The following is a 24,129-nucleotide window of genomic DNA, read 5'->3' as shown; positions in this document are numbered from 1 at the left end:
GCCTGCTTCAGATTCTGTGTCTCCCTCTCTCTCTGACCTTCCCTCACTTGTGCGCTCTCTCTCTCTCTCTCAAAAATAGATAAAAACGTTAAAAAGTTTTTTTAATCTGTATTTAATTTTAAAATAATACTAATCCTTAATTCTTATAATCTTTGGCTGCCTTATCTACTACATACATTTGTTATGATCTGAAAGAATATAAAGTTTTTACAAGAATGAATACTTACTGCTATCAACTGAAAGCTTTTATGAAGCATTGCCACCAGCAGCTTGGTAAGCACGATCACAACCACGACATTGTATGTCCCAACAATAACAGCTCCAACAAAGGACTGCAATTCTTCTCCATAACTAAATCTTGTGACAAAGATTGCCACATGTGCTAAGGAGAAAATATACCAGAACAAAGCAAAGCAAGTGCCAATGAACCTGTAAAGACAATTACATTTCTGTTTAAAAGAAAATTAAAGCACTTAATTAGCAAAAATGAAGAACTCATTCATATTAACATTCCATAAGTAAAACATTGATAATCCAAGAATACATTTTAAAATGAATGAGATTGAACCCAACAGTTTACATGTCTTAAACAAAGAAATACACTTAAAGGGATAAATTATTTTGTTTAACCTCCTACTGCTTTTGTATTATCAACATAGCAGCCTCTAAGACCCTGTTTGTGCCTAATTAGATGTTGCCACTCCTCTGCTTAAAAACTTCAAATGGCTCTCAATCTCAAGAGCCCAAAGTCCTTACAAAGATCACAGATCAACAACATTCTACATGATCCTCATTACCTTTTGGACCCCATCTCTTACAACTTGCCCTCATTCACTACATTCCATCCACAGTGGCCTCCTGGTTTTTCCTTGAACAGCCAGCCACACTCCCATCCCAGGGCATTTGCCTTTGCCATTCCTTGGATCGGTGAATGCTCTTCCTCCAACTATCTTCTTCATGGCTTGATCCTTCATCAACTTAGTATCTTTACCTGAATGTCATCTCTTGCGAGGCCTTCCCTAGTGTATTTAAAATTGCAACCTCTCACACATAGGGAGAAGCCTGGCCAAGCTTTGTCTCTTTGGTCCTTTTTATTGTGTAATATATATTTTATTTCTCTTTTTATTGACTATATCACCTCACTGTAATATAAACTCTATGAGGCAGTTTTGCTCACTGGTACTTCATTCACTCAGTACTTTGAACAGTGTCTGTTATATAGAAGGTGTTAAATAAATACTTATTATTCATTTAATCTTAAATAAGATGACATCCAAGTATCTAAAGAATAGTTGGTACATAACAAACACAACAAATACCTAATTCCACACCCCTTCTCCATTATGCTACTTAAAAATGAGGGGAGGTATTTTGTCTGCCTCACAACTGGTTGTTTAAGTTCTTATGATACAGTAAATTAGAGAAAAAAATTGTTTATGAAGCTGTAATGATTCTCAATTCTATTGACCTCCTACTGAAGTGTTGAAAATATGAGAGATGGTTTTGCCTGTAACAATAATGGACAGTTGCTGACATTTAATTTTTGAAAAGTATGGGGTGCTGGGTGGCTCAGTTGTTTAAGCATCCAACTTCGGTTCAAGGTCATGATCTCACATTTCGGGATTTCGAGCCCTGAGTTGGGCTCTGTGCTGACAGCTCATTGCCTGGAGCCTGCTGCAGATGCTGTGTTTCCCTCACTCTTTGCCCCTCCCCTGCTCAGGCTCTGTCTCTCAAAAATAAATAAATGTTAAAAAAATTTTTAATAAAAAAATATGTGAAGAGCAGAGACATCTTGCAATACGCAGGACTGACAGAAAACTGTCCGGCCCCAAATCCTCACAGTGTACAAAATGCCAAGAACTCCTCTGTTAAGACAAGCAGCAGGGGAAACAATGTAATATCGTGGGCCTGTTAATTGCTTAAGATTCTATTTATGTAAGTAAAACTACAACATGATTAATGAAAAAGTAAGTATTTATTAAAAAGGAATGTCTTAAAGAAAATTTGAAGTTCTATTTCTATAGGTACTAATTCATATATAATACAATAGAGAGAAATATATTTACTAAAAATTTAAAAAGACACTCACGAATGGAAGGTATCATTACTTTGCTGTTCACAGAAGATGCCCACACAGTCCTTCTGTTCTTTTGGGGTATAGCCTTTATCATACAGTTGTGTCAGTCCAATTGTGAAAGAAAACAAAACAAGAAGGAACATCCCAAGAAATTTTCCAAAATCTTGTAACATCTGTCCCATTGAAATCTGTGGAATATATTATATAGGTGTTCATTAAAATTATCAGGAAAACAAAATATTAAGTATTAAATGACCAGGCAATAAAAGTAAAACAAACATATGATTCCTTTTATTCCATCTGGTTAAGATAGTTCCATACTTTTAAGACATCAAAAGTCTCACTGACAAACAAAAAGCCATTCTAGGGGCGCCAGTGTGGCTCAGTTGGTTAAGCTACCAACTCTTGATCTCAGCTCAGGTCTTGTTGTCAGGGGTGTGAGTTCAAGCCCACGCTGGGCTTTGTACTAGGTGTGAAGCCTACTTTAAAAAAAATAAAAATAAAAAAAAAGGTTGTCTGGGTGGTTCAGTTGGTTAAGCATCTGACTTCAGCTCAGGTCATGATCTCGCAATTCATGGGTTCTAACCCCATGTCCGGCTCTGTGCTGACAGCTCAGAACCTGGAGCCTGCTTCAGATTCTGTGTCTCCCTCTCTCTCTGCCCCTCGTCTGCTCACACTGTCTCTCTCTCTCTCTCTCTCTCAAAAATAAGTAAACATTAAAAAAAAAAAAAAGCCATCCTAATCATGCCAGCACCGTTAGTGTTGGATGGCACATTTCTTGAATCTGGACCAGGTCTGCAGAGGACACTGCTGGGAAGAAGTAAGAGGCTGAGACATGGAGATTTAAGAAAAGGCCTAATTTGCAAGGAATAGAAGGAAAATTCCTTGCTCAAGCCTAAAGGGAAATAAACGCTTATGTTTTTTATGGCTTCTTAAAGTTTACAACTATAAAATCATATGACATAAAGTATTTAATTTGCTTTTTGTGACCAATTCTAAACCAATTCTCCAAAGATAGCATTTCCTCCTCTAGGACTGCCCTAATCTTTTTTTGCCAAGGAGGTCAATTTTCTTTCATTTTAGGTCAATTGTAAGAAAATATGTGTGCAAACCAGATGAATAGGTCTAATTAACATGGGTATCTTTTGTAATGCAGTCACATGTAGTGTGTCTGGGAGCTTTATTCAAGCCTAATTTCATTGTCCTCCAATACTCTTTCAAAATCTGGGTGATAGGTACTTTTCATAAATTCTTGGTATTTAAATTAGCATACAAATTTGGAGAATAATTTGACATTATCCTTTTGACCCAACAATTCTATCCCTTGGCATTTAGCCAATAGATAGGAAATATGCAAAATGCACGTATATACATGGGTTTTCACTGCAGCACTGTTAGAGGTCACAAAAAAATTAGAACATCTTAAATGTTGTTAAAAAGAATGAAGTACATCTATATGTGCTGGTGTAGAAAAATGTCTATAAAATATTAAGTCAAAAAAGCTGGGTATAGAACAGTATTCTAACAGATCCCATTTCTATTTCTTTTTTTTTTTTTTTAATTTTTTTTTTCAACATTTATTTATTTTTGGGACAGAGAGAGACAGAGCATGAATGGGGGAGGGGCAGAGAGAGAGACGGAGACACAGAATCGGAAACAGGCTCCAGGCTCCGAGCCATCAGCCCAGAGCCTGACGGGGGGCTCGAACTCATGGACTGCGAGATCGTGACCTGGCTGAAGTCGGACGCTTAACCGACTGCGCTACCCAGGCGCCCCTCTATTTCTTTAAAGTATAAATCAGATATATATTTCGTATAGATAGGATTTAATACGCACAGTACATTTCTGGAAGTTTACACAAGAGACTGTTTAATAGTGCTTAAATACGGAAGGTAGGACTTGGGGTTGGAAGGCAGACTTTCTTCCTTTGAATTTTCTTTACTGTATGCATTTTTTTTTTTTTTTGCATTTATTACTTATACAAAAAATAGGGTTTAAAAATAACCCTTCCTCAAAACTTACCAGATCAATTTTACAGTTAATTAAATCCAGCCTCAAATAAAATGTCTAACTGCCTCAAACCTACCAAAATAAAATATGCCACTTACCACTGATACAAAATGGTAGTGACATTGAGCAAGTGGCCAAACCTCTCTAACCCACTAAAGTGAGCCAGCCAATTAAGTAAAAGAGGGGTGCTAAAATTTTTTAGGCACACCACAGCCTGGTAAACTGGACTCTGCAACAGTGAAGAGGTCCAATATGCATGGCTTGCACATTTGACTAGGCCATGTAGTACCTTTTGGAGTCTTGTGCTTCCCTCACTTCCCACTGCAAAATTTTGAGAGAAGAAATAGGGAGCTTTTAAACTCAGCAAGCTTTACATGTGTGAGAAAGAGAAGAAATACATTTCCTTCTTAATCAATGATAGCTTTATACCGAAGTACCTTGGAAAGAAATCATTTTTAATGTTTATTTTTGAGAGAGAGAGAGAGAGAGAGAGAGAGAGAGAGACTGAGACAGAGCAGGAGTGGGGGAAGGGCAGAGAGAGAGGGAAACCCAGAATCCGAAATAGGCTCTAGGCTCTGAGCTGTCAGCACAGAGCCCGATACAGGGCTCAGAGACTGACGTGGGGCTCAAACCCACAAACGTGAGATCATCACCTGAGGTGAAGTCAGACACTTAATCCACTGAGCCACTCAGGCGCCCCTACTGGAGATTTATCCTTAGGAGATAATTTAAAAGAGGCAAAGACCCTACATACAGAGCACTGTGTAGAAGAGCAAAAACATGCCAAATATCTGATAGGGTGAAGGCTGGTATCGTTAGGGTTCATATCATGTGTTAAATTATAAAACTTGCTGAAAAAATGAAGCAATAATAATGACAACTTCTAGTCATTCTCCTTCCAAATCTTCCTCCAGAAAAAACCATAATTACCTGTCTAAAAATTCTATCTGATCAAGCCATTCACACTCAAAACCTCCTTTGCATGTATGATAATATTCAAATTCCTGGCACAGAGGCCTTCAGAGTCCAGCCCAGTCTATTTTTTTCAGCCTCATCTTCCCAAATGCCACCCACTGTCCAAATACGAAAGACATCCTGTCTTCTCTAAGCACGCCATGCTTTTATGACTTCATGTTTCTGTACATGTAACTTTGTTCTTTGCCAGGAAAGCTTTTTATCCCTTCAAGGCCCAGTTCAAATGTCACCTTTTCTAAGAAGCTGTCCAGATTCTCTCCAAGCACCCCCTCATTATGCTCCAAAGTACTTTGTCCATTATCTCTAAAATCATATTTTTCACTTTATACCAATATTTACGTTTGTCTCTTCTAGCAGGCTGTAAGAGCAGGCACCATATCAATAAGCTTCAAAGCCCAGCATATTAGCTTCAAAGCCCAGCCCAGCACATAGTTACTTTTTATATGCCTTATTATATAACTCTCTACCATTTTCCAAGAGGTATCACGTATTTTTATTTATCCTGTAGGATCAGAAAGGCTAGTATTATCTCTTTTTCCAAGTGACAAACTGAAGCTCAGAGAGATTGTGACTTGCTCAGGGTAACAGAATAGATGGCAGAGGTAGAATTCAATTCTTGCTTCTAACTCCTTGCAAGAGCTTTTCTGAAACATCACTTTGTGATTTTTATCTTAGCTCTCCCATTAAAAATTTGGGGCTGTGCCACTCTGGAAAACAGTGTGGACGTTCCTCAAAAAATTAAAAACAGAACTACCCTAAGACCCAGCAATTGCACTACTAGGAATTTATCCAAGGGATACAGGAGTGCTGATTCATAGGGGCACATGTACCCCAAAGTTTACAGCAGTGCTTTCAACAATAGCCAAATTATGGAAAGAGCCTAAATGTCCATCAACTGACAAATGGAAAAAGAAGATGTGGTTTATATATACAATGGAATACTACCTGGCAACGAGAAAGAATGAAATCATGCCATTTGCAGCAACATGGGTGAAACTGGAGGGTATTATGCTAAGTGAAATAAGTCAGTCAGAGAAAGACAGGTTATCATATGTTTTCACTCATATGTGGATCTTGAGAAACTTAACAGAAAACCATGGGGGAAGGAAAGGGGGGAAAGTAGTTACAAATAGGGAGGGAGGGAGGCAAACCAGAAGAGACTCTTAAATACAGAGAACAAACTGAGGGTTGATGGGAGGGTGGGGGAAAGGGGAAAGTGGGTGATGGGCATTGATAAGGGCACTCGTTGGGATGAGCACTAGGTGTTGTATGTAAGCCAATTTGACAATAAATTATATTTAAAAAATTGGGGGCTGTGTGCAATTAAGGATTTCATTCTCATGTAATGAGCTTATTGAATTAATACATGAATAAATATCCAAAAAAGATGTAACTATTAACATTTCACACCAAGTCTTTTTTTCTAACATTGTGTGAGCTGGGCCATAGTTTCCTGACCTATAAAAGGGATGGTCATATGCTACATCAAACTCACTCATCTACATGCTATTAAAACTTGGCCAGATTTTATGCCAATCTATTTAATCAGCATCTCTGAGGGCAGGACTTAGATATACAGATTTGATGTGCAACCCTAGTGATTCTGAGTCCCACCAACCTGGGAACTCCTAGACTAATGACCTCTAAGTTTCCCTCTAAGTGTAACATTTATGCTTCCAAAGAAAAATGTCCATCCCCAGTATACCCTAAAATGCAAGGCACTTTGAAATGAAATCACCCTTTACTCACTGCAAATGACAACAATATGCCATTTATGTGATACAGAACACTAAATTAAATCTATTAATTATCCAGTAAAGCCAAATGATTCACTATGAATAAAGTATGCGTTTATGTGTCAGATGCTACACTTATTTTCCAAGTTTCTTTGTATTATTTTTCAGATTTGCGACAGTTAACTCCACTAACTATAAAGGAAATGAAGAAACAGCTCTAATGATTTATGTAAAGTTCATCATGTGTCAGGAAACCTGCTATGAGATGCATCTTATATATACTGACCCATTTAATCCTCACAACAATGACACAGAACCTGAGACTCACAGAGATGAGTAACAGTAACAGTAAGTTACAGAGCAAAATTTGAACCCAGTTGGTTGGTTCTGTCTTGTTCTTTCTGTCTAATGACCCAACTACAAGTGCTTAATTCATCTGAAACATGTGGATAAATCAGGAAGAATTTTTAAGATCTGTAAATTATTAAAGCCTGCCCAAAGAAGTATTGTACAATAAAAGTTAACGAGGGAATCATATTACTCTCTAGCAATGAAAACAGAGAGGCAAGTTAGCAGATTGGTGAAGATCTTTAGCTCTGGAGCCAAACCACTGGGTTAGAATCCCAGTTTGGCTACTTACCAGCTGTGTGACCTTGTGCAAGTTACTTAATATCTCTATGCCTCAGTTTCTTCCTCTGTAAAATGGAAATAAAAGAGTCTGACTCTTAGAACAACTGTGAGGATTAAATGAGGTAATAAATGTAAATAAAGATCTTAGAATAGTATCCATGGTAAGGGCCCATATGTTAACAGTTATTATTATAATTACCACTTTATTTTTAGATTCTATCTTTACGTCTTTTTTTGTTAAAACGTGTAACATTACTGATTTATGTCCAATCATGACTCTTACATTTGCTGAAGCATATTAGGTAGCATCCTTCTTTTATAAAAGCAGAAGAACTTTGAAGAGCAGGTTGGTCTGTGGATTCAGACAGACTCAGGTTCAGCTCTTGACTACTTCTTTCTAGTTCTGTGAACTACTTAACCTCTCTAAGCCTTAGATCCCCCATTTGTAAAATGGAAATAAAAATAACAAGGGCTGTGATGAGGATGAAATAAGGCGAAAAAACTTAGCACAGTGCCTGGCCCACATGAAATGTTAAACAAATGTGGTGGTTGTTATTATTTTGAATAAGCAGCTCCAGTAACAGGTAGTAGATATAGCCCAACAGCTTTATTCTTCTCACACACCAATCAGCATTTGTCTTTACCCAAGACCATTTAATTTATCAAATAGTAAGTGACTACTATGGCAAGTCAGTAAGTAAAGTGCAGATGAAAAAATAAAGATACAGTCCCTATCCTCAAGGAATTTTTAATTTAGTAGAGACAACACTGTCTATAATTTAAGACAAGCTAAATTTTAATTGTCTTACAATTAAGACAAGCTTTAGGAAGTGCTCATTGGAGGTTCAAAGTACCAAGTTCACTGGATGGAGTTATTCATTAGCAGGGGAGCAAGGGCATAGGAATGGATTTTCCAGAGGCAGGAGCTCTAACACTGGCACATGTTCCCTCTCCCTGGAATGCCTAACCCGCCTCCATTCTACTCATCTTTCAAGGCTTAATTCCAGTGTCATCTCTTCTGGTAAGTGCCTTAAACTGAAGTGAGTGCCCTTTCTATGAGCTGTGCCTATGACAGCAATTACCACTGTAAATGTCATGCTTGCCTGTCACCCTCACTGTACTTGAGTTCTTTAAGGAGATATTGGAGCATATTAATTTTTTTTTTCAGATTTACTTACTTACTTACTTAAAGTAATCTCTATACGCAACACTGAACCCACGACCCCAAGATCAAAGAGTTGCATGCTCTTCTGACTGAGCCAGCTAGGTGCCCCAGAGCTTACTCATTTTAGTATTTTCAGTGTCTAGTACTTACCAGGCACTCAAAAACTTCACTGAATGAATAAAATTTTGACAAGTAGAGGAGTAGGTGGGACATTCTAAATAGGGTAATAACATAAACAATGTCATGGAATTGGGATAGCATGGGACATGTGTGAGATTACTGATTGGTCTTGGCCCAGATGGAGAAGTACTTCAGTAAGGGACAGAGATGAGTTTAGCGACAGATGGCTACAAAGTAAGTAGGGCCAGATGTAGAAAGCCACCTTCCACAGTCTACCTACGACATAAGTTACAAATTTAATGAGCATAATCATAAAAATGTCAAGTACTAAAATAGAGGATTCAACCACTGCTGAATATAGAACCATTTTATATATTCCACTATATGATATTCCTGTGACCTTGATTTGCCTAGGACAGTCCCAGTTTCCACTTGTTTTCCCAAGTTAGTAATAAATAGCATCCCTTTCATTCCCCAAAGTGTCTCCATTTGGATGATAAAATATGGTCACTCTAACCAAGGGAGTAATCTGTACCCTTACCACAGGTTATATAAGCAGTTAAAATAAAAGTCTGTCAACTTCTGCAAATATTTGGAAGGAAAAAAAGTTAATGGAGATAATCACAGTAATCACATAAAAACATTATCTGACATAACAGGTTATATATGTAAAGGAATAAAGTTGCTCTTTTGCTAAAGTAATTAACTTATTGTCAATTTTTTTTTGCATTTTACTTCTAGTTTTACATTCATAACTGGATTACTCCCTTTCAATTGAGTTCCTTACTTATGACGAACAAAATGGAAGAAAAATGTATTCTAAATTTTCTACAAGAACTTTTTCTAGAATATTTTGGAAGAACTATGCAATACAAATCTGTCATGTTAGTAAGACTACACTGTAACGCAAATGTCTTTATTTGAAAATATCTTTAAGTAAAAGCCTGAAAATATGAATCTATAGATTCCTATTCAATATCTATTCTTTGCTCTCTTCCTGACTAACCAGACCTTGATTTTTTGGGGGGCAATTGAAAGTAGTCATCTCCTCAGACTTCCTTGTAGCTACAAATGACCATATGACCAAATTCTGGCCAATGAGTTATAAGTGGAAATATGTGGTAGGGATCCAGGGAAAATGATTGCTCTCTTGATAAAAAGAGAAAGACAGTTGGCCCATATTTTCTGGCTTTTGCCCTCTGTCTTTCCCCTTCTCTCTGTAGGATACAGACTTGATATAATGACTTGGAACAGGGAGCTTGCAACCATGAGGAACAGTAACACTGTAAAAATTGCAGACAACCTTCTGTCTGGGAAGATTTGCTTTGCAATACCAACTAATTCTATTTGTATTTCCAAATCCTTCAGTTCTGAGACTAGCCTATACCAGACAACAGTGGTCTGGGGTGAGGGTAAGGGGAGTTTTAAATGCAAAAAGGTGTCAAGAAACTTTTTGGGGTGATGCACATGCTAACTTGATTATGGTAGTGATTAAACAAATTTATACTTTTGAAAAACTCATCAAACTATATAAGATGGGTTTATTTTACTGTATGCAAAGCATATCTTGCTAAAGATTATTTATTCTATTTATTTTTTTAAATATTTCTTTCTTTCTTTTGAGAGAGAGAGGGAATGAGCAGGGGAGGGGGACAGAGACGGAAAGGGAAAAAGAAGGAGGGGGGGAGGAGGTGCGGGGGGGGAGAGAGAGAGAGAGAGAGAGAGAGAGAGAGAGAATCCCAAGCAGGCTCCATGCTGTCAGTGCAGAGCCCGAGGTGGGGCCTGATCTCACAGCCTTCAGATCATGACCTGAGCTGCAATCAAGAGTCAGATGTTTAACTGACTGAGCCACCAGGTGCCCCAATAATGTTAAAAAATCATTTGCTTAACTAAATCATAATGTTTAAGCATATATTATGAGTAACCAGCAGACCTTTTTAAAAAATAGAACACAATAAATATTTGTTGGCTTCACCTAAATCATCTGTCAGTTCTATGGCCATTGCAACAATCTAAATTGTCCTGCTGGAGAAGAAAAACACAACAGCGGAAAATGACAAAAACCTACTTATTTAGTATTTGTATACACATCTATATAGTTCTTTGGGGAAGAGATTAAGTCAGAAGACCTGACTCAATAGTTCTAAGAAAAATAGATAATTCACTAAGAAACAATAGCATACTTTTTCCTTTTTAACTCTTTGTAGAAATATATTTAAAAAAATACAGAAACTTGGTGATACATATAAAAAAAGAAAGAAACTTAGTGATATCATCAGCTTTTAGCTAAGAAAAGAACAAAAAAGCAACAAAACAACACGCATGTAAAAATACTGTTGACTATTGACTAAAACAGTCATAGAAGATATTAGTGGCAAAATTAAATCAAAATAACAGTCTAAATCAGTGTTTCACATACTATTTTTTGGAGAAAAACAGAGACCTGAACATATCTAATGAAAAATGAGTATCACATTAAATGAGTTTATGTCATGATAGTTTGAACAAGGTTAAACAAGTTTCTTTATCTCTTTCTTACAAGCTTTAATGTGATAATGTGCACTGTGAATTAATCAGGACTTGGTTAAGGAACTCACACTCCAGGAAATACTGTTGCACGATGATAGCACAAGCCAAATCAAACCAAGTTTTTCCTACATATTTTATTTTCATATCTCTATTTGGAGAACATAATTATGCCTTTTCTTTAAAAATATTTCCTTTAAAAATGTTTTTAAAATCTACATTCCTAACAAATTTCGACTCATCAAGAAAAACTGAATATTGCTCAGATTCTCAGACTCATAACTCACAATATATGTAGAGCTACTCACCTACCAGAGTTGATCCCCTTTCTCTAAAAACAATCACTATTACAATCTGTGGTAAATTCAAACAATTATGAGTCCTTTCTTTAATGTAAAGGGACTTAGCATTTAGTCCTGGACCCTCATGCATAATAACCATTCTACTCTGAACAAATCACCATCTCAAAAGTTCAATTTCTTGAGCTATAAAGTAGTTTAAGGCATAAAGCTGGACTACATGAACTCTATGAAATTTGTTAGCCTAAAAATGTCATTTTCCAACTTATTACATTTAATATTTATTAAACAAAGTGAAAGATATTTTCAAAATCATCATTAAGTATGAATTCTTTGTGCACAACACCTCCCTCATATATACTATTTAAAACTTTAAATGTGAGATTCATTTTGTCAAAACACAAGATTTTCATGTTCCTCTACTGTCTTAAGTATAACTACGTTTTAAACACATCTATGTCTATGAACTGAGGGGAGAGGGACAATGGGCCACAGCTTAATAAAGTCTGAATACCTGAAAGCACAGGATTATCATTCAGTCAAAAGCGAAGTAGATGGACATGCAGTGTCCTCTCAATTGTTAATTATTTTCAAAAGCAAAGTATAACTTTTTTTTTTTTAATTTTCTTTTCCCAACGTTTTTATTTTATTTTTGGGACAGAGAGAGACAGAGCATGAACGGGGGAGGGTCAGAGAGAGAGGGAGACACAGAATCGGAAACAGGCTCCAGGCTCTGAGCCATCAGCCCAGAGCCTGACGCGGGGCTCGAACTCACGGACCGCGAGATCGTGACCTGGCTTAAGTCGGACGCTTAACGGACTGCGCCACCCAGGCGCCCCGCAAAGTTTAACTTTAACATCAGAGACAACAATGTTCTAGTGGATCAATAGAAAAATATAGTAATAATGACATCTAACAAATATTCTTTAAGAAACATTAATCATTTACCTGTAATGGACCCAATATGGAGCTTGTTGTATACATAAAAAAGAGACGAAGATAACTTAGAACATTTGCAAATGCAAAAAGCCCTTCTGCCACCAGAGTAGGATGGAATGCATCCCAGTCCTTCCGATCAGCAAAATCATGAAACTAAAGTTAGGAACAAAAGGCAAAGATAGATAGCTCTCTCAACTTAGGAAAATAAAAACCAGTATTCTGACTATTGAAAGAAAACTATTTATGTCTATTTTAGGAGATCTCCTTTTAGGTTTGATGAGGTTCTCTTCTTTTAATACAAATAGCATTGTTTTAACTAAATAAAAGATCTCTACATACATGAGGCAATATTACTCTATATAATAAGAGGTTTTCTCAGAAATTCTTGGGTTTTAAAAAATTAAACATTTTTTTAAAAATGTTATTAAACTTTTTATGAATGAAATGTTACTGGTTTTCCTTAAATTTTACAACACAAACTTTAAGCATCAAGTAAAATTTAAGTATGTTTGCTCTCAGTTAATTAGCTATCATATTAAATTAACCCTTAAATTAGCCCTTTAACTCAGGTTTCTAGTATGAACCCTAGAAGTTCTTCTCTCTTCCAAATACCAAGGGAGAGAGAGTGCATTATTATACCCAGACATAGAGCAACCACATGTTCCAATTGTCTGGAATAGTCCCAAATTATATACCAGTTTTCCTGGCATAATCATTAATGCCCCCTTATACTCTCAAAGTGTCCTGGTTTGGATAAAAAGTTATATGAGCACTCCACTTCTAGAACTAAAGAGATCAAAGACACCAATGACCCTCAACCTCTTTATTGAGCCATTTATCTATGTATGATCATTTTTTAATTTTCTTAGTAATTTCACAAATCTGGTCATTGAAAATACCTAACAAACATGTTCCATACTACTGATCATTTAAAAGTATGCAGTTTTCTTTTAACAAAGTAAAATGATGTGTAAGTGAATCAGTGTTCTTTTTCTATAGTCCATAAATTAGTCCAAAAACACGAAAATATTATTATCTCTTAGTTCCTTGACTGTGACACCCTAGAAGAATTCTAAACTTAGGGCTTAAACAAAGATAATTAAAATCTATTATCTTTTCTGGGCTTGGAGTAGCTTACATCTTGGTAAAATTATAAGATGCATATAAAACTAAGTTTTTGTCAAATTCTGAATTTAAAAAGAGGCATCAAAAAATAATCACATTTACATCACTCTTTAATAATCATGATTTGGAATGTGTACAACACTATAATGAATTCTTAAAGATAAAACTTTTTTCTGGCAGGTATAAAGAAGACTAACACTAATCAATTGAAGTATCTTTGTGTTCTCACTTTAAGTAGATACACGTTAATGAGGTAAATGAACCTAACTCAGATATAAGGAATCGGCATTTGGTAGAAAGAAAATGCCTAGACAGACCTGGATTTAAATCCAGTCTTGGTTTCTTACTGTGTGGTCTTGGATAAGTTACTTAATATCTCTGAGTTTCCTTTTCCTTACTTGCAAAATGGGGATAAGGACATCTGTCTCATAGAGTCCCTGTGAGGATAAAATGAGATAAAGTATAGCAAGTAGCAACCATGGAGCCTGGCATATAATAGGTAACCAACATTTAAAAGTTATTAACATCCTTTAAACTACTGGAAGGGAGGAAACAATACACACTATTCCCTTACACTGGGATAGTGAAATTAAAATGAAAACACATCAGGTACAGATTTGGGCCAACGTTAACTTTGAGTTATATAGCTACGTTTCCTACACAAACTTCATTTATGTCTCCAATTAACATAGCTAATAGTCACCTTGTTGTGAGCAACCACTTTGAGGGCAAAAGTTGCCAAATAAAGTGAATTCATGACAAAACTGAGTTGATTACGGGATTCTTCTAAAAAGTCTTCCAACCCTTCATACCAGAGTCTTTTAATGTCTGACCAAATCATCCCTAAAAAAAGGAAGAAAAAAAATCAGATAATGTTCTTAATTCAATAATAAACTAAAAAATAATTAAAACTCAAAATATTAAATAAACAGCAACTTACATCAAACTATAGTCTCATCCGGAAGAAAAAATAAGAACTTTTTAGTGAAAAGTTCTCAAAATTTGAAAGAAAAAAACCTTAAGTTTTATATGACAATATCTTTCCCAGAGAGAGATTTTAATAAATGATGCTTGTGAGACAAGCATAAGAAAAATAAGGAAACACACACACACACACAAACACACCACAAAAGCTTAGTTCCTGACTCTTTTCTCTATTATGCTCACTCCTACGGTGACTTTATCCAGTCTAGTCTAATGGCTTTAAATACTATCTGTGGGCAGACTTTCAAATTTATACCTCTAAATTTGACCTGTATTTATACAATAAATAATACCTCTAAACCCCTCTTCAAAACTCAACAATGTTCTTGACTGCTCTGCATCATCAACTGAATGTTTTAACATATCCAAGATGTGTATTATTTTTACTTTATCTACCTAATTTTAAACATTAATGCATAATGGATTGAACACCACTAAAAGTAAAAGTTCTGACTGAAATCAAGTTACTTGAAATTAACTAACTTCAAAAAAAAATTAAAGTTCCAAAACATGCAGATTAATTTTATAGCTGGAGAACTAAAAGTTAAAATGATACTTTAATTTTTCTCAACTTATTTATTAAATCAATGAAGAACATACTGATAAATCAATGCTTTATACCATAGAAGACTAAATTGTAACATCCTTTTACTCTATAGCAAATAGTGAAAAGACGGGTGAGAAATGCTGAGTTTAAAAACAAGGCTGAAGATCCAGAGGGAAATAAAGACGTCATTAAAAGACCATAAATAGGGGCTCAGTTGGTTAAGCGTCTGACTCCGGCTCAGGTCATGAACTTGTGGTTTGTTAGTTTGAGCCCCATGTAGGGCTCTGTGCTGAGAGCTCAGAGCCTGAAGCCTACTTCGGAATCTTTGTCTTTCTCTCTCTCTCTCTCTCTCTGTTCCTCCCCCTATTCATACTCTGTCTCTCCCTCTCTCTCAAAAATAAATAAAGATTAAAAAAAAAAAAAGACCATAAATAGACGATGTGATTATACCTCAACTCTCCTCCATTCCCCACAGAAAAGGGCAAGAATTATAAAAACTACAGGTCATTTCAAATTTGTATCATACAGCATAATACTTAGAAAAATAATTTTCAGAAAATAAAGTATCATATTAAAAACTCTGTCATTTCTAAAGAGATCTGGCTATCATTACAAAGAACTGATTTATATAGAGTGAGTCACCAGGGACACCTTTAAATTTAAATTTAAATAATGTTTCTATAACAGATAAAAATGTAACCTCATAAGTTCATGGGTTCTTAAAAGGAAAACTAATGATACAATAAAACAAAATAGTTAACTCTTAAAATGCAACCAAGTATAATATGTATCACATTTCAAAATACCTAAGATTCATACCCTTATACCAAAAAAAGCATTCATCAGCAAAATTTTTCTTTTTTAATGATCATGAACAATTTTAGAGACTGAAAATAAAGAATTTTTAACTTCATGTAATTAAGTAATAATAAATAAGTTCAGGATCATATATCATTAGAATAGTGTTAGATAAGTCTTCAATGATCATGAAAGTGTTCGAATTCTTGCTGTATAAACAGTGTAAAATTATAAACCGAACACAGATGTTTATAATGCCACCAAGCAAAGGAGAATTAAATGGTTAAATAAAAGCAGAACTTTTTGGACAAACTTGACACTTACCAATAATCCACAGTATAAGAAGATAATCTATTCTTTCAAGGGCTGGCCCCATTGTGTTTTTCTTATCCTCATTGTAGACAAGAGAATATAGGTTTAGTAACAGCAGGAATGTGAAATATGATGCTCCATGAATAATAAATTTCATAAAAGGAGTATGAATGATTTTGCCAAACTGAGATTTGGGAGCTATCAAATAACAAAGTGACAAAACTGGCCAAAAGATACCAACTGTCAAAACAGTCATTATCTTCTTACAGGTGGGCTTACGTCGGTAGCCTGACATCTGTCCAAACCAAACAGTGTTCAGGAACTGCTGGCAGTTAGACTGGGAGACAAACTGAAAATGACACACACACATACAAAAAAAGAAAAAAGAAAAAAAACCTCTAAATACAATCTGATAATACCATTATTTGACATTCAAAGTTTTAATAATAGTTTAAAATCAATTCTATATAATCCACATAATTTTTCTTTTTTGTTTTTCTTACGTTTAATAAAAGAATGTAGAGATTGAGAGCACAGACTCTGGAGCCAGATTACCTGGATTCAAATCCAGGCTCTGCCATTTAATAATTGACCTGTAGCAAGTCTTTATTTATTTATTTATTTATTTTTATTTTTTTGTTAACGTTTATTTATTTTTGAGATAGAGACAGAGCATGAACAGGGGAGGGGCAGAGAGAGAGGGAGACACAGAATCTGAAGCAGGCTCCAGGCTCTGAGCAGTCAGCACAGAGCCCGACGCGGGGCTCGAACTCACAGACCGCGGTATCATGACCTGAGCCGAAGTCAGACGCTTAACCGACCGAGCCACCCAGGCGCCCCATGTAGCAAGTCTTTAAACCTCTTTTTTTTTTTTTTTTTTTTAATGTTTATTATTTTTGAGAGAGAGAGATAGAGCATGAGCAGGGAAGGGGCAGAGAGAGAGCAGAGACACAGAATCTGAAGCAGGCTTCAGGCTCTGAGCTGTCAGCACAGAGCTCGACAAGGGGCTTAAACTCACAGACTGTGAGATCATGATCTGAGCCAAAGTCACATGCTTAACCGACTGAGCCACCCAGGCGTCCCAAAGTCTCTAAACCTCTTTAAGCCTCAAATTTCCCACCTATTAAATGGTGATAATAGTCTCTGCTCATAAACTTATTAGCAAGGATTAAATGTAAAGCTCTTAGAATAATAATGCCTGATTCATAGCATGCAGCATATAAGTATTAATTATATTATCACTTACTTAGTCATTACTTAATGATTATTACTAGCCTACTTAGCCATTTTGCAAATTTTAATTTATAGACAGTCTCATAATGTTTGTGAAATTTCAAAGTTAACGAGCACAATCCAAAGGAAAAAACTGATCTCAAAGAACTAACAGGATTTCAATTATAAGAAACCAAGATACGAAGATAGCAATCAAAGTCTAAACATGAGACATATTTACGCTTCATGAAAACATTGAAAACTTCTTAAAATGTATTATACTCTTAAATCTGCTTAAGACTGAATTCTATGTAAGGGAAAAAAAAGGAAAAATATTGCCAAATAAGAGGGAAATTCTAGTTTAAGTACAGAAATAAATTTACCAAAGTTTACAAAGGCTTCTGAGTTTACAAATTTCAGAAGCAGTATTTTCTCAATATAATGTGCATGCTGTGCAGGACAACACCAGGGTTCTGAACTCTGGACATAATAATGTGATCAGGTTTGAAATTACCAAAGCACAAGAGATCATAATGTCATTCAGATATCTAAATACTAACAGGTCAATCTTCTGTTTTAAAATGATTTACCCTGGGGGCGCCTGGGTGGCTCAGTCGGTTAAGTGTCTGACTTTGACTCAGGTCATGATCTCACCGTTCATGAGTTTGAGCCCCACATCTGTGCTGACAGCTCAGAGCCCGAAGCCTGCTTCGGATTCTATGTCTCCCTCTCTCTCTGCCCCTCCCCACCCCTCTCTCAACAATAAATAAACATTTTTAAAAATCTTAAAAAAAAAAGAAAAGAAATTTCCTAATATACTATACTTGTTTTGGCACTGAAGTCTTATTTCATTCTCCATTCTTCTGCTCAGATTGCAGTGCTCTTAGGGAATCTTAATTTGTCTCTAAAATGAAATACTAGGGAGAGAAATAGCTTTTCTTCTCACAAACTATCCAGGTTAGTAGCATCCCAAACTTAGTGGTTTCCCCTTCCCCCAAATATCAAAGCAATCTCAGAACTGATTGCTGTCCTTGTCCTCCCTCTCTATAATGACGATTTAATTAAGAGTAATGTTAAATATGTAATTGGAAGAACAAAATTTCAACTGGAAATGTTTTAAGTTTGTGGTGGTTTTAAAACATTGAAACAAATTTTTTGCTACTCCTCTCATCAAGAGGTGGATTATCAGTGTTTCCTACCCTTCAATTCAACAAGGTTTGATTGCTTTAATCAGCTGGAAGATGTGATGCTATGTGACTTCTGAGGGTAGGTTTCAAAAGGCCATTGAGCTTCCACCTTGTTTGATGAACATTTGCTCTTGGAGCCATTAACGGCCATATAAAGTGTCCTGAAGCTACCATGCTGTGAGGAAGCCTAGGCTACATGCAGGCACTCTGGGCAGCCCTCAGAGGCTTCTCAGACCATCTCCTCATAGTCAACTCACCATCATGGCTATGCCCCTCCATGATTCCAGTAGTAAGTGCTCAGGTGGCCCACCCTCTATGGATCCACCCACCTGAGCACCCAGCCCCTCATGAGTTCCCTGTCTCAGTCCTCAGCTGCTGCTCAGGCACCAGATATTTGAGTGACGAAGACTCCAGATGATTGTAGCCCCCAATCATCTGAGCTATCACCAGCTGAGACCCTAAACATAGAGAAGCAAGGACAAATTATCCATCCTTGCTGTGCCCTTTCCTAATTCCTGGCCCAAACAATCCAAGAACATAATAAAATGATTATGAAATTATTACAAAAGAGTATGAAATAATGAGTCTTATGTTAGGAATTTACCCAAGGGATACAGGAGTACTGATGCATAGGGGCACTTGTACCCCAATGTTTATAGCAGCACTCTCAACAATAGCCAAATTATGGAAAGAGCCTAAATGTCCATCAACTGATGAATGGATAAAGCAATTGTGGTTTATATACACAATGGAGTACTATGTGGCAATGAGAAAAAATGAAATATGGCCCTTTGTAGCAACGTGGATGGAACTGGAGAGTGTGATGCTAAGTGAAATAAGCCATACAGAGAAAGACAGATACCATATGGTTTCACTCTTATGTGGATCCTGAGAAACTTAACAGGAACCCATGGGGGAGGGGAAGGAAAAAAAAAAAAAAGAGAGAGGTTAGAGTGGGAGAGAGCCAAAGCATAAGGGACTCTTAAAAAATGAGAACTGAGGGCTGATGGGGGGTGGGAGGGAGGGGAGGGTGGGTGATGAGTATTGAAGAGGGCATCTTTTGGGATGAGCCCTGGGTGTTGTATGGAAACCAATTTGACAATAAATTTCATATATTAAAAAAATGAATAGGGGTGCCTGGGTGGCGCAGTCGGTTAAGCGTCCGACTTCAGCCAGGTCACGATCTCGCGGTCCGTGAGTTCGAGCCCCGCGTCAGGCTCTGGGCTGATGGCTCAGAGCCTGGAGCCTGTTTCCGATTCTGTGTCTCCCTCTCTCTCTGCCCCTCCCCCGTTCATGCTCTGTCTCTCTCTGTCCCAAAAATAAATAAACGTTGAAAAAAAAAAAATGAAAAAAAAAAAGAAATAAATAAAAATAAAAATAAAAATGAGTCTTAGAAGAAATATCTTAAAACCACCATTTACCAATACCTCATACTATTAATTGGATATCATTATCTACCAATAAACACTCGTTAGTAAACTGTCTCAAAAAATAAAATTTAAAATGCATACCTTCCTTCGTCAAGTTCCTGAATCGTGTGTGTGTGTGGATTAGAAATAGGTATTTCCCTTAATAGGAAGGGATGATGCCAGTAGAGCCAGATTCAATTTAGTTATCATATCATGTGCCTCTCCACCTTTGGGTTTCAATGAATTAACAAATAAGAACCATAAAATATGATATCTGATACTTTATTTTTAAACAGTAAGGCATTATTACTCTAAGTCATAACCTTAATTAATTCTTAAGTAATTGCTCTGAGTCACTCCACTACTGTGGAGGAAATAATTTATGTATATCACAGAAAACCTCATACCTCCTTTTGGTTATATTTGATAGCAAGTTTTAGACGACTTAAATTCATTCTTTCTTCTAGTAATCCCCGTTTGTCAAGAGGTTCATCACTAGATGTATGGTTTAGGATAACTTCCAATTCTCGTGAATTCCGGGCTTGTGCAAGCAAATCTTTAGCAAACATTTTACATTGCCGGGCTAATTCCTCATAATCATTCCTGCAAGATGCAACAGTCTATTATTAGAAATGTCACTTCTAGTCTCTAAGCTGTTTTCAATAGAAAATTATTTACTTGGTAACATTTTAATTCTAATAGGGTCATACAAAATCTGAAGTCATTTTGTGCTGATGGTCAGAAGAATCTACTGGTGCATAAATTCTCCAAAGCTTTGGGGAAAACTGTAACACAATTATACTACCTGTGCTCACACTGATAATTTTAGATGAGCACAGTATTTCCTTATATATAATGATATTCTTAGAAGTTCGGATTATAGTTGTCAACCAGTTCTTCACTTAACTCATTTGCTCTTCTTCTCTGTAAGTTTGGTATAAAACTTCCTTTTACATTACTTATCTAAACAATAGATAATAATAAGGCTATCCAATAAATATTACTATGTAACTCAACCAGAGGTGCTTTCAATAATAGTCTATAACATGTTCTATGCTACTTCTGATATTAAAATAGTATTCTGATTCACTTTTAAAGTGTTCACTTGAACAAAATTCAAGTTGGGAAGAAAAGACATTGAAATACTCCTAGTAAAGAATTTTCTTTCAGAATCACTGTTTCTTGAAACTTAGGATTTAACTGCTGGTTAAAGGCAGGCCTAAATCAACCAATTTGTGAGAAATTAAGTTTTAGCAGATAATCCTCTTTAAAAACATCAGGTTCGTTAAACTTACGTCTTAGTGTAATAACTTGAAAATAAAGTTAGAAATATATATGAATCAATTAGGGTCAGATTTCAGAAAATAATTTTTTATTCAGTTTTTTTTTCCTTAATGGGAGAAGAAGGGAAAATAGAAAAATTTCCCAATGATTACAATAGGATTGTATACAATAGGATTTTCTATGACCAGCTTACAGAAAATTATAACTCAAAGAATTAAAAAATTTCCTCAGAGGCTAACATTTTTCTCATCCACTCTTTGCATTTACTATATAACCAAAACTACATAAGAATACTAATTGGATTTCTTAAACAAATGAAATATTACTGCTTCTTAGTCTAGGAATCTAATTACAGATAGGAATATTCATCAAAAGTGTATGTTGTTACACAGAGGTCCCATCTTTAGGTAAACACTGACAGACCACTAAATTCAGAGGTAAAACTAATACATTGTATTAATCTAATTTGCTTAATCTTGAACAAATTACTAGAAAACTAGTAAATGGCTGTATAGTTTAGCTGGAAATACAGTAAACAAGAAGCCAAGAGTCCTATGTTCTAGTTACAACTCTGTTCCTAATTAGATGCTGTTATTAGTAAGATATCTAACTTATATAGATCACTTTTCCTGTCTATAAAAACCAGGAACAAGTAAAACAAGTAAATGATCGCTTCTATGATCACTTCAAAACCTAACTTTGTTATCCTATGATTACAGTATAATCTTGGCAATTGCTTTAAATCCTTTTTGGAAGGAGTTGAATAAATTCTATTTTACATGGTAACTCAGAACTCCAATTATACGACTATAACAGGAAGTTCTTCATATTTAAAAGGAATAATTTACTAACAGCTTCATGTACTAATAAAGTTAAAAGTACCAACAAGTTACATTTTAATCATGTGTTCATCAAAATATATACCTTATGTAATAACAGGTTTAAATAAATTTTAATTTATCCAAATTGAAATATACTAGTTCCAAACCTGAACACTTATGAACAGGTATATTTAAAAAGTTTCTAGGACGCAGAGCTATCAAGAACACACTGCTTCTTAGTCAAGGACTTAACTGCTATTAAGGCATAAGACAACTGCAAGCTTCTTATTGCCCTTCCAGTAAATAAAAGTTTGAATTTTTCCAATCTTGTCAAGTCACTAGAGGAGTATAATGCAAGACATGGGGTTCCCACAGTAGCTACACTTAAAAGGAAAGGTAGGGATAGGCATAGCCTGCCCCCCAGAAACCTTACAGCAGGAACTGGCAAGAAATGTTGATCAATTCCTCCTTCTTTGGAGAGCACCAGGGATACTTTAACACAAGGGGAAGTCTCAAAGCTTTTCCTCAAGTCTACAAAATGTAGTTTTCTAAGGACTATTTTTTTTTTTAAAATATTTAAATCAGTAGTTTAACAGGCTGGTTTTTCCAAAGCCTTTTTCTGTACCTCCGATTTAACTATCTCAGAGAAACTGTAACAATGATTCTTTGAGTATACACAGTGCCAAAATTACATTTAACTCTTCGTTTCAGAAGAAAACTCAGAGTGGCATTCATCCCTCTTAACCAGTATTATTTTAATGTCTACATGTTATGTGTCTCCTAATAGAAAATCTCACCAAACGGTGAAAAGGGACTATGTCTGTGTGTGTGGAATGGCCCTGAAACACAGAAAGCATTCTATATGCTTCTGAAAGTGATGAAGGATCAGGCTCCAGGTAAGATTACAGAATCTGGGAATGAGGGGAGGTAGAACACAGAGGAGTTATAAATAAATTTGCTCTTGCTTAAGGCTATCACTTCCACTATTCTTTACACTGTCCTAGAATGCCTTTGGCAACATTAAATAAAGGTGGCGGGGGCGGGGGCGGGGGGGGGGGTGGGGGATGGTGCTTAAGGATGGTGCAAGAATGGCAAAGGGCAGGTGGGGAAGCAGTGACCTAAGTAATACCAAGGTCTATTCCATTGAATCTGAAGGTAAATCCCAAATAGGTGGCAGCAAGTTCTGGTTCCCTTGGATCAGAAGTAAATAAAAATAAACATTAATTTGGTCTATGAAAAAAACTCAGGCTGAAGAGATTCTGAAAAAAAAAAAAAAAAAGATGTAATTTACAATTTCCATTCATTCCCACCTGAATTCCACCTCCACAAGGCTTAATTCTTTTAAATCAGCACTAAGTTCAAATGCTCTCAGAATTGGATCCTCCTCTGTTAACATTATTAGAGCTGGACTGGCCAAACAGCGATATATATCAAGACGAAACCTGTGATAAAATTCGATTCCGTAATGTAAAATAAATGTATTATACACATATAATTAGTATTTTTAACCTATGATTTTCATAAATTTAAAATTAAAGTACAAAACAACTATAATATACTTATTACAGGATAACCTGCATAAGACTTAAAAAAAATAAGTCTTTGTATTCTACAATCCAATTTAATTAAAAAATTTCTATTCCTGAACCCAATATTATTTTAAATGAAATATGCTAATAACTAATACATTTTGAATATGATGTGAATGATTATTAAATTTTTCTTTCCTCAGTGATGAGACTGCTTTCATATGCTAGATATATGTAACATATGACTTACTCAACCAGGTCATTTTTTTAAAGATATTTTGAATCTTAAGAATGAAATCATTGGGGTGTCTGCGTGGCTCAGTTGGTTAAGTGTCCGACTCTTGATTTCAGCTCAGGGCATGATTTCACAGTGGTGGATGTGGAACCTGCTTAAGGTTCTCTCTCTCTCTCTCTCTCTCTCTCTCTCTCTCTCTCTCTCTCTCT

The 24,129-nt window shown here is 35.8% G+C and overlaps 1 protein-coding gene across 7 annotated transcripts in view; it reads right to left on the bottom strand.

Annotated features, from left to right (window-relative positions):
* The window catches only part of TRPC1 (transient receptor potential cation channel subfamily C member 1), a 65,787-nt gene that overhangs the window by 3,435 nt on the left and 38,223 nt on the right, over positions 1-24,129 (bottom strand). For 6 of the 7 annotated variants that reach the window (XM_040480385.1, XM_040480387.1, XM_040480389.1 and 3 more), the window contains 7 exons: positions 23,467-23,598; positions 20,459-20,654; positions 16,256-16,592; positions 14,306-14,445; positions 12,487-12,630; positions 2,090-2,265; positions 228-429 (listed from right to left, as the gene is read on the bottom strand). In XM_040480385.1, coding sequence (XP_040336319.1) covers positions 228-429; positions 2,090-2,265; positions 12,487-12,630; positions 14,306-14,445; positions 16,256-16,592; positions 20,459-20,654; positions 23,467-23,598 — 1,327 coding nt within the window. The remainder of the gene's footprint in view (positions 1-227; positions 430-2,089; positions 2,266-12,486; positions 12,631-14,305; positions 14,446-16,255; positions 16,593-20,458; positions 20,655-23,466; positions 23,599-24,129) is intronic. The other variant, XM_040480384.1, reaches the window with a different exon arrangement.

Source organism: Herpailurus yagouaroundi, unplaced genomic scaffold (genome assembly GCF_014898765.1).
Source record: "Herpailurus yagouaroundi ecotype Mexico unplaced genomic scaffold, PumYag 159, whole genome shotgun sequence".
In the NCBI taxonomy this organism is placed as follows: domain Eukaryota; kingdom Metazoa; phylum Chordata; class Mammalia; order Carnivora; family Felidae; genus Herpailurus; species Herpailurus yagouaroundi.
The sequence above is the reverse complement of the archived record's forward strand: the minus strand, read 5'-3'. Positions and strand labels throughout refer to the sequence as shown.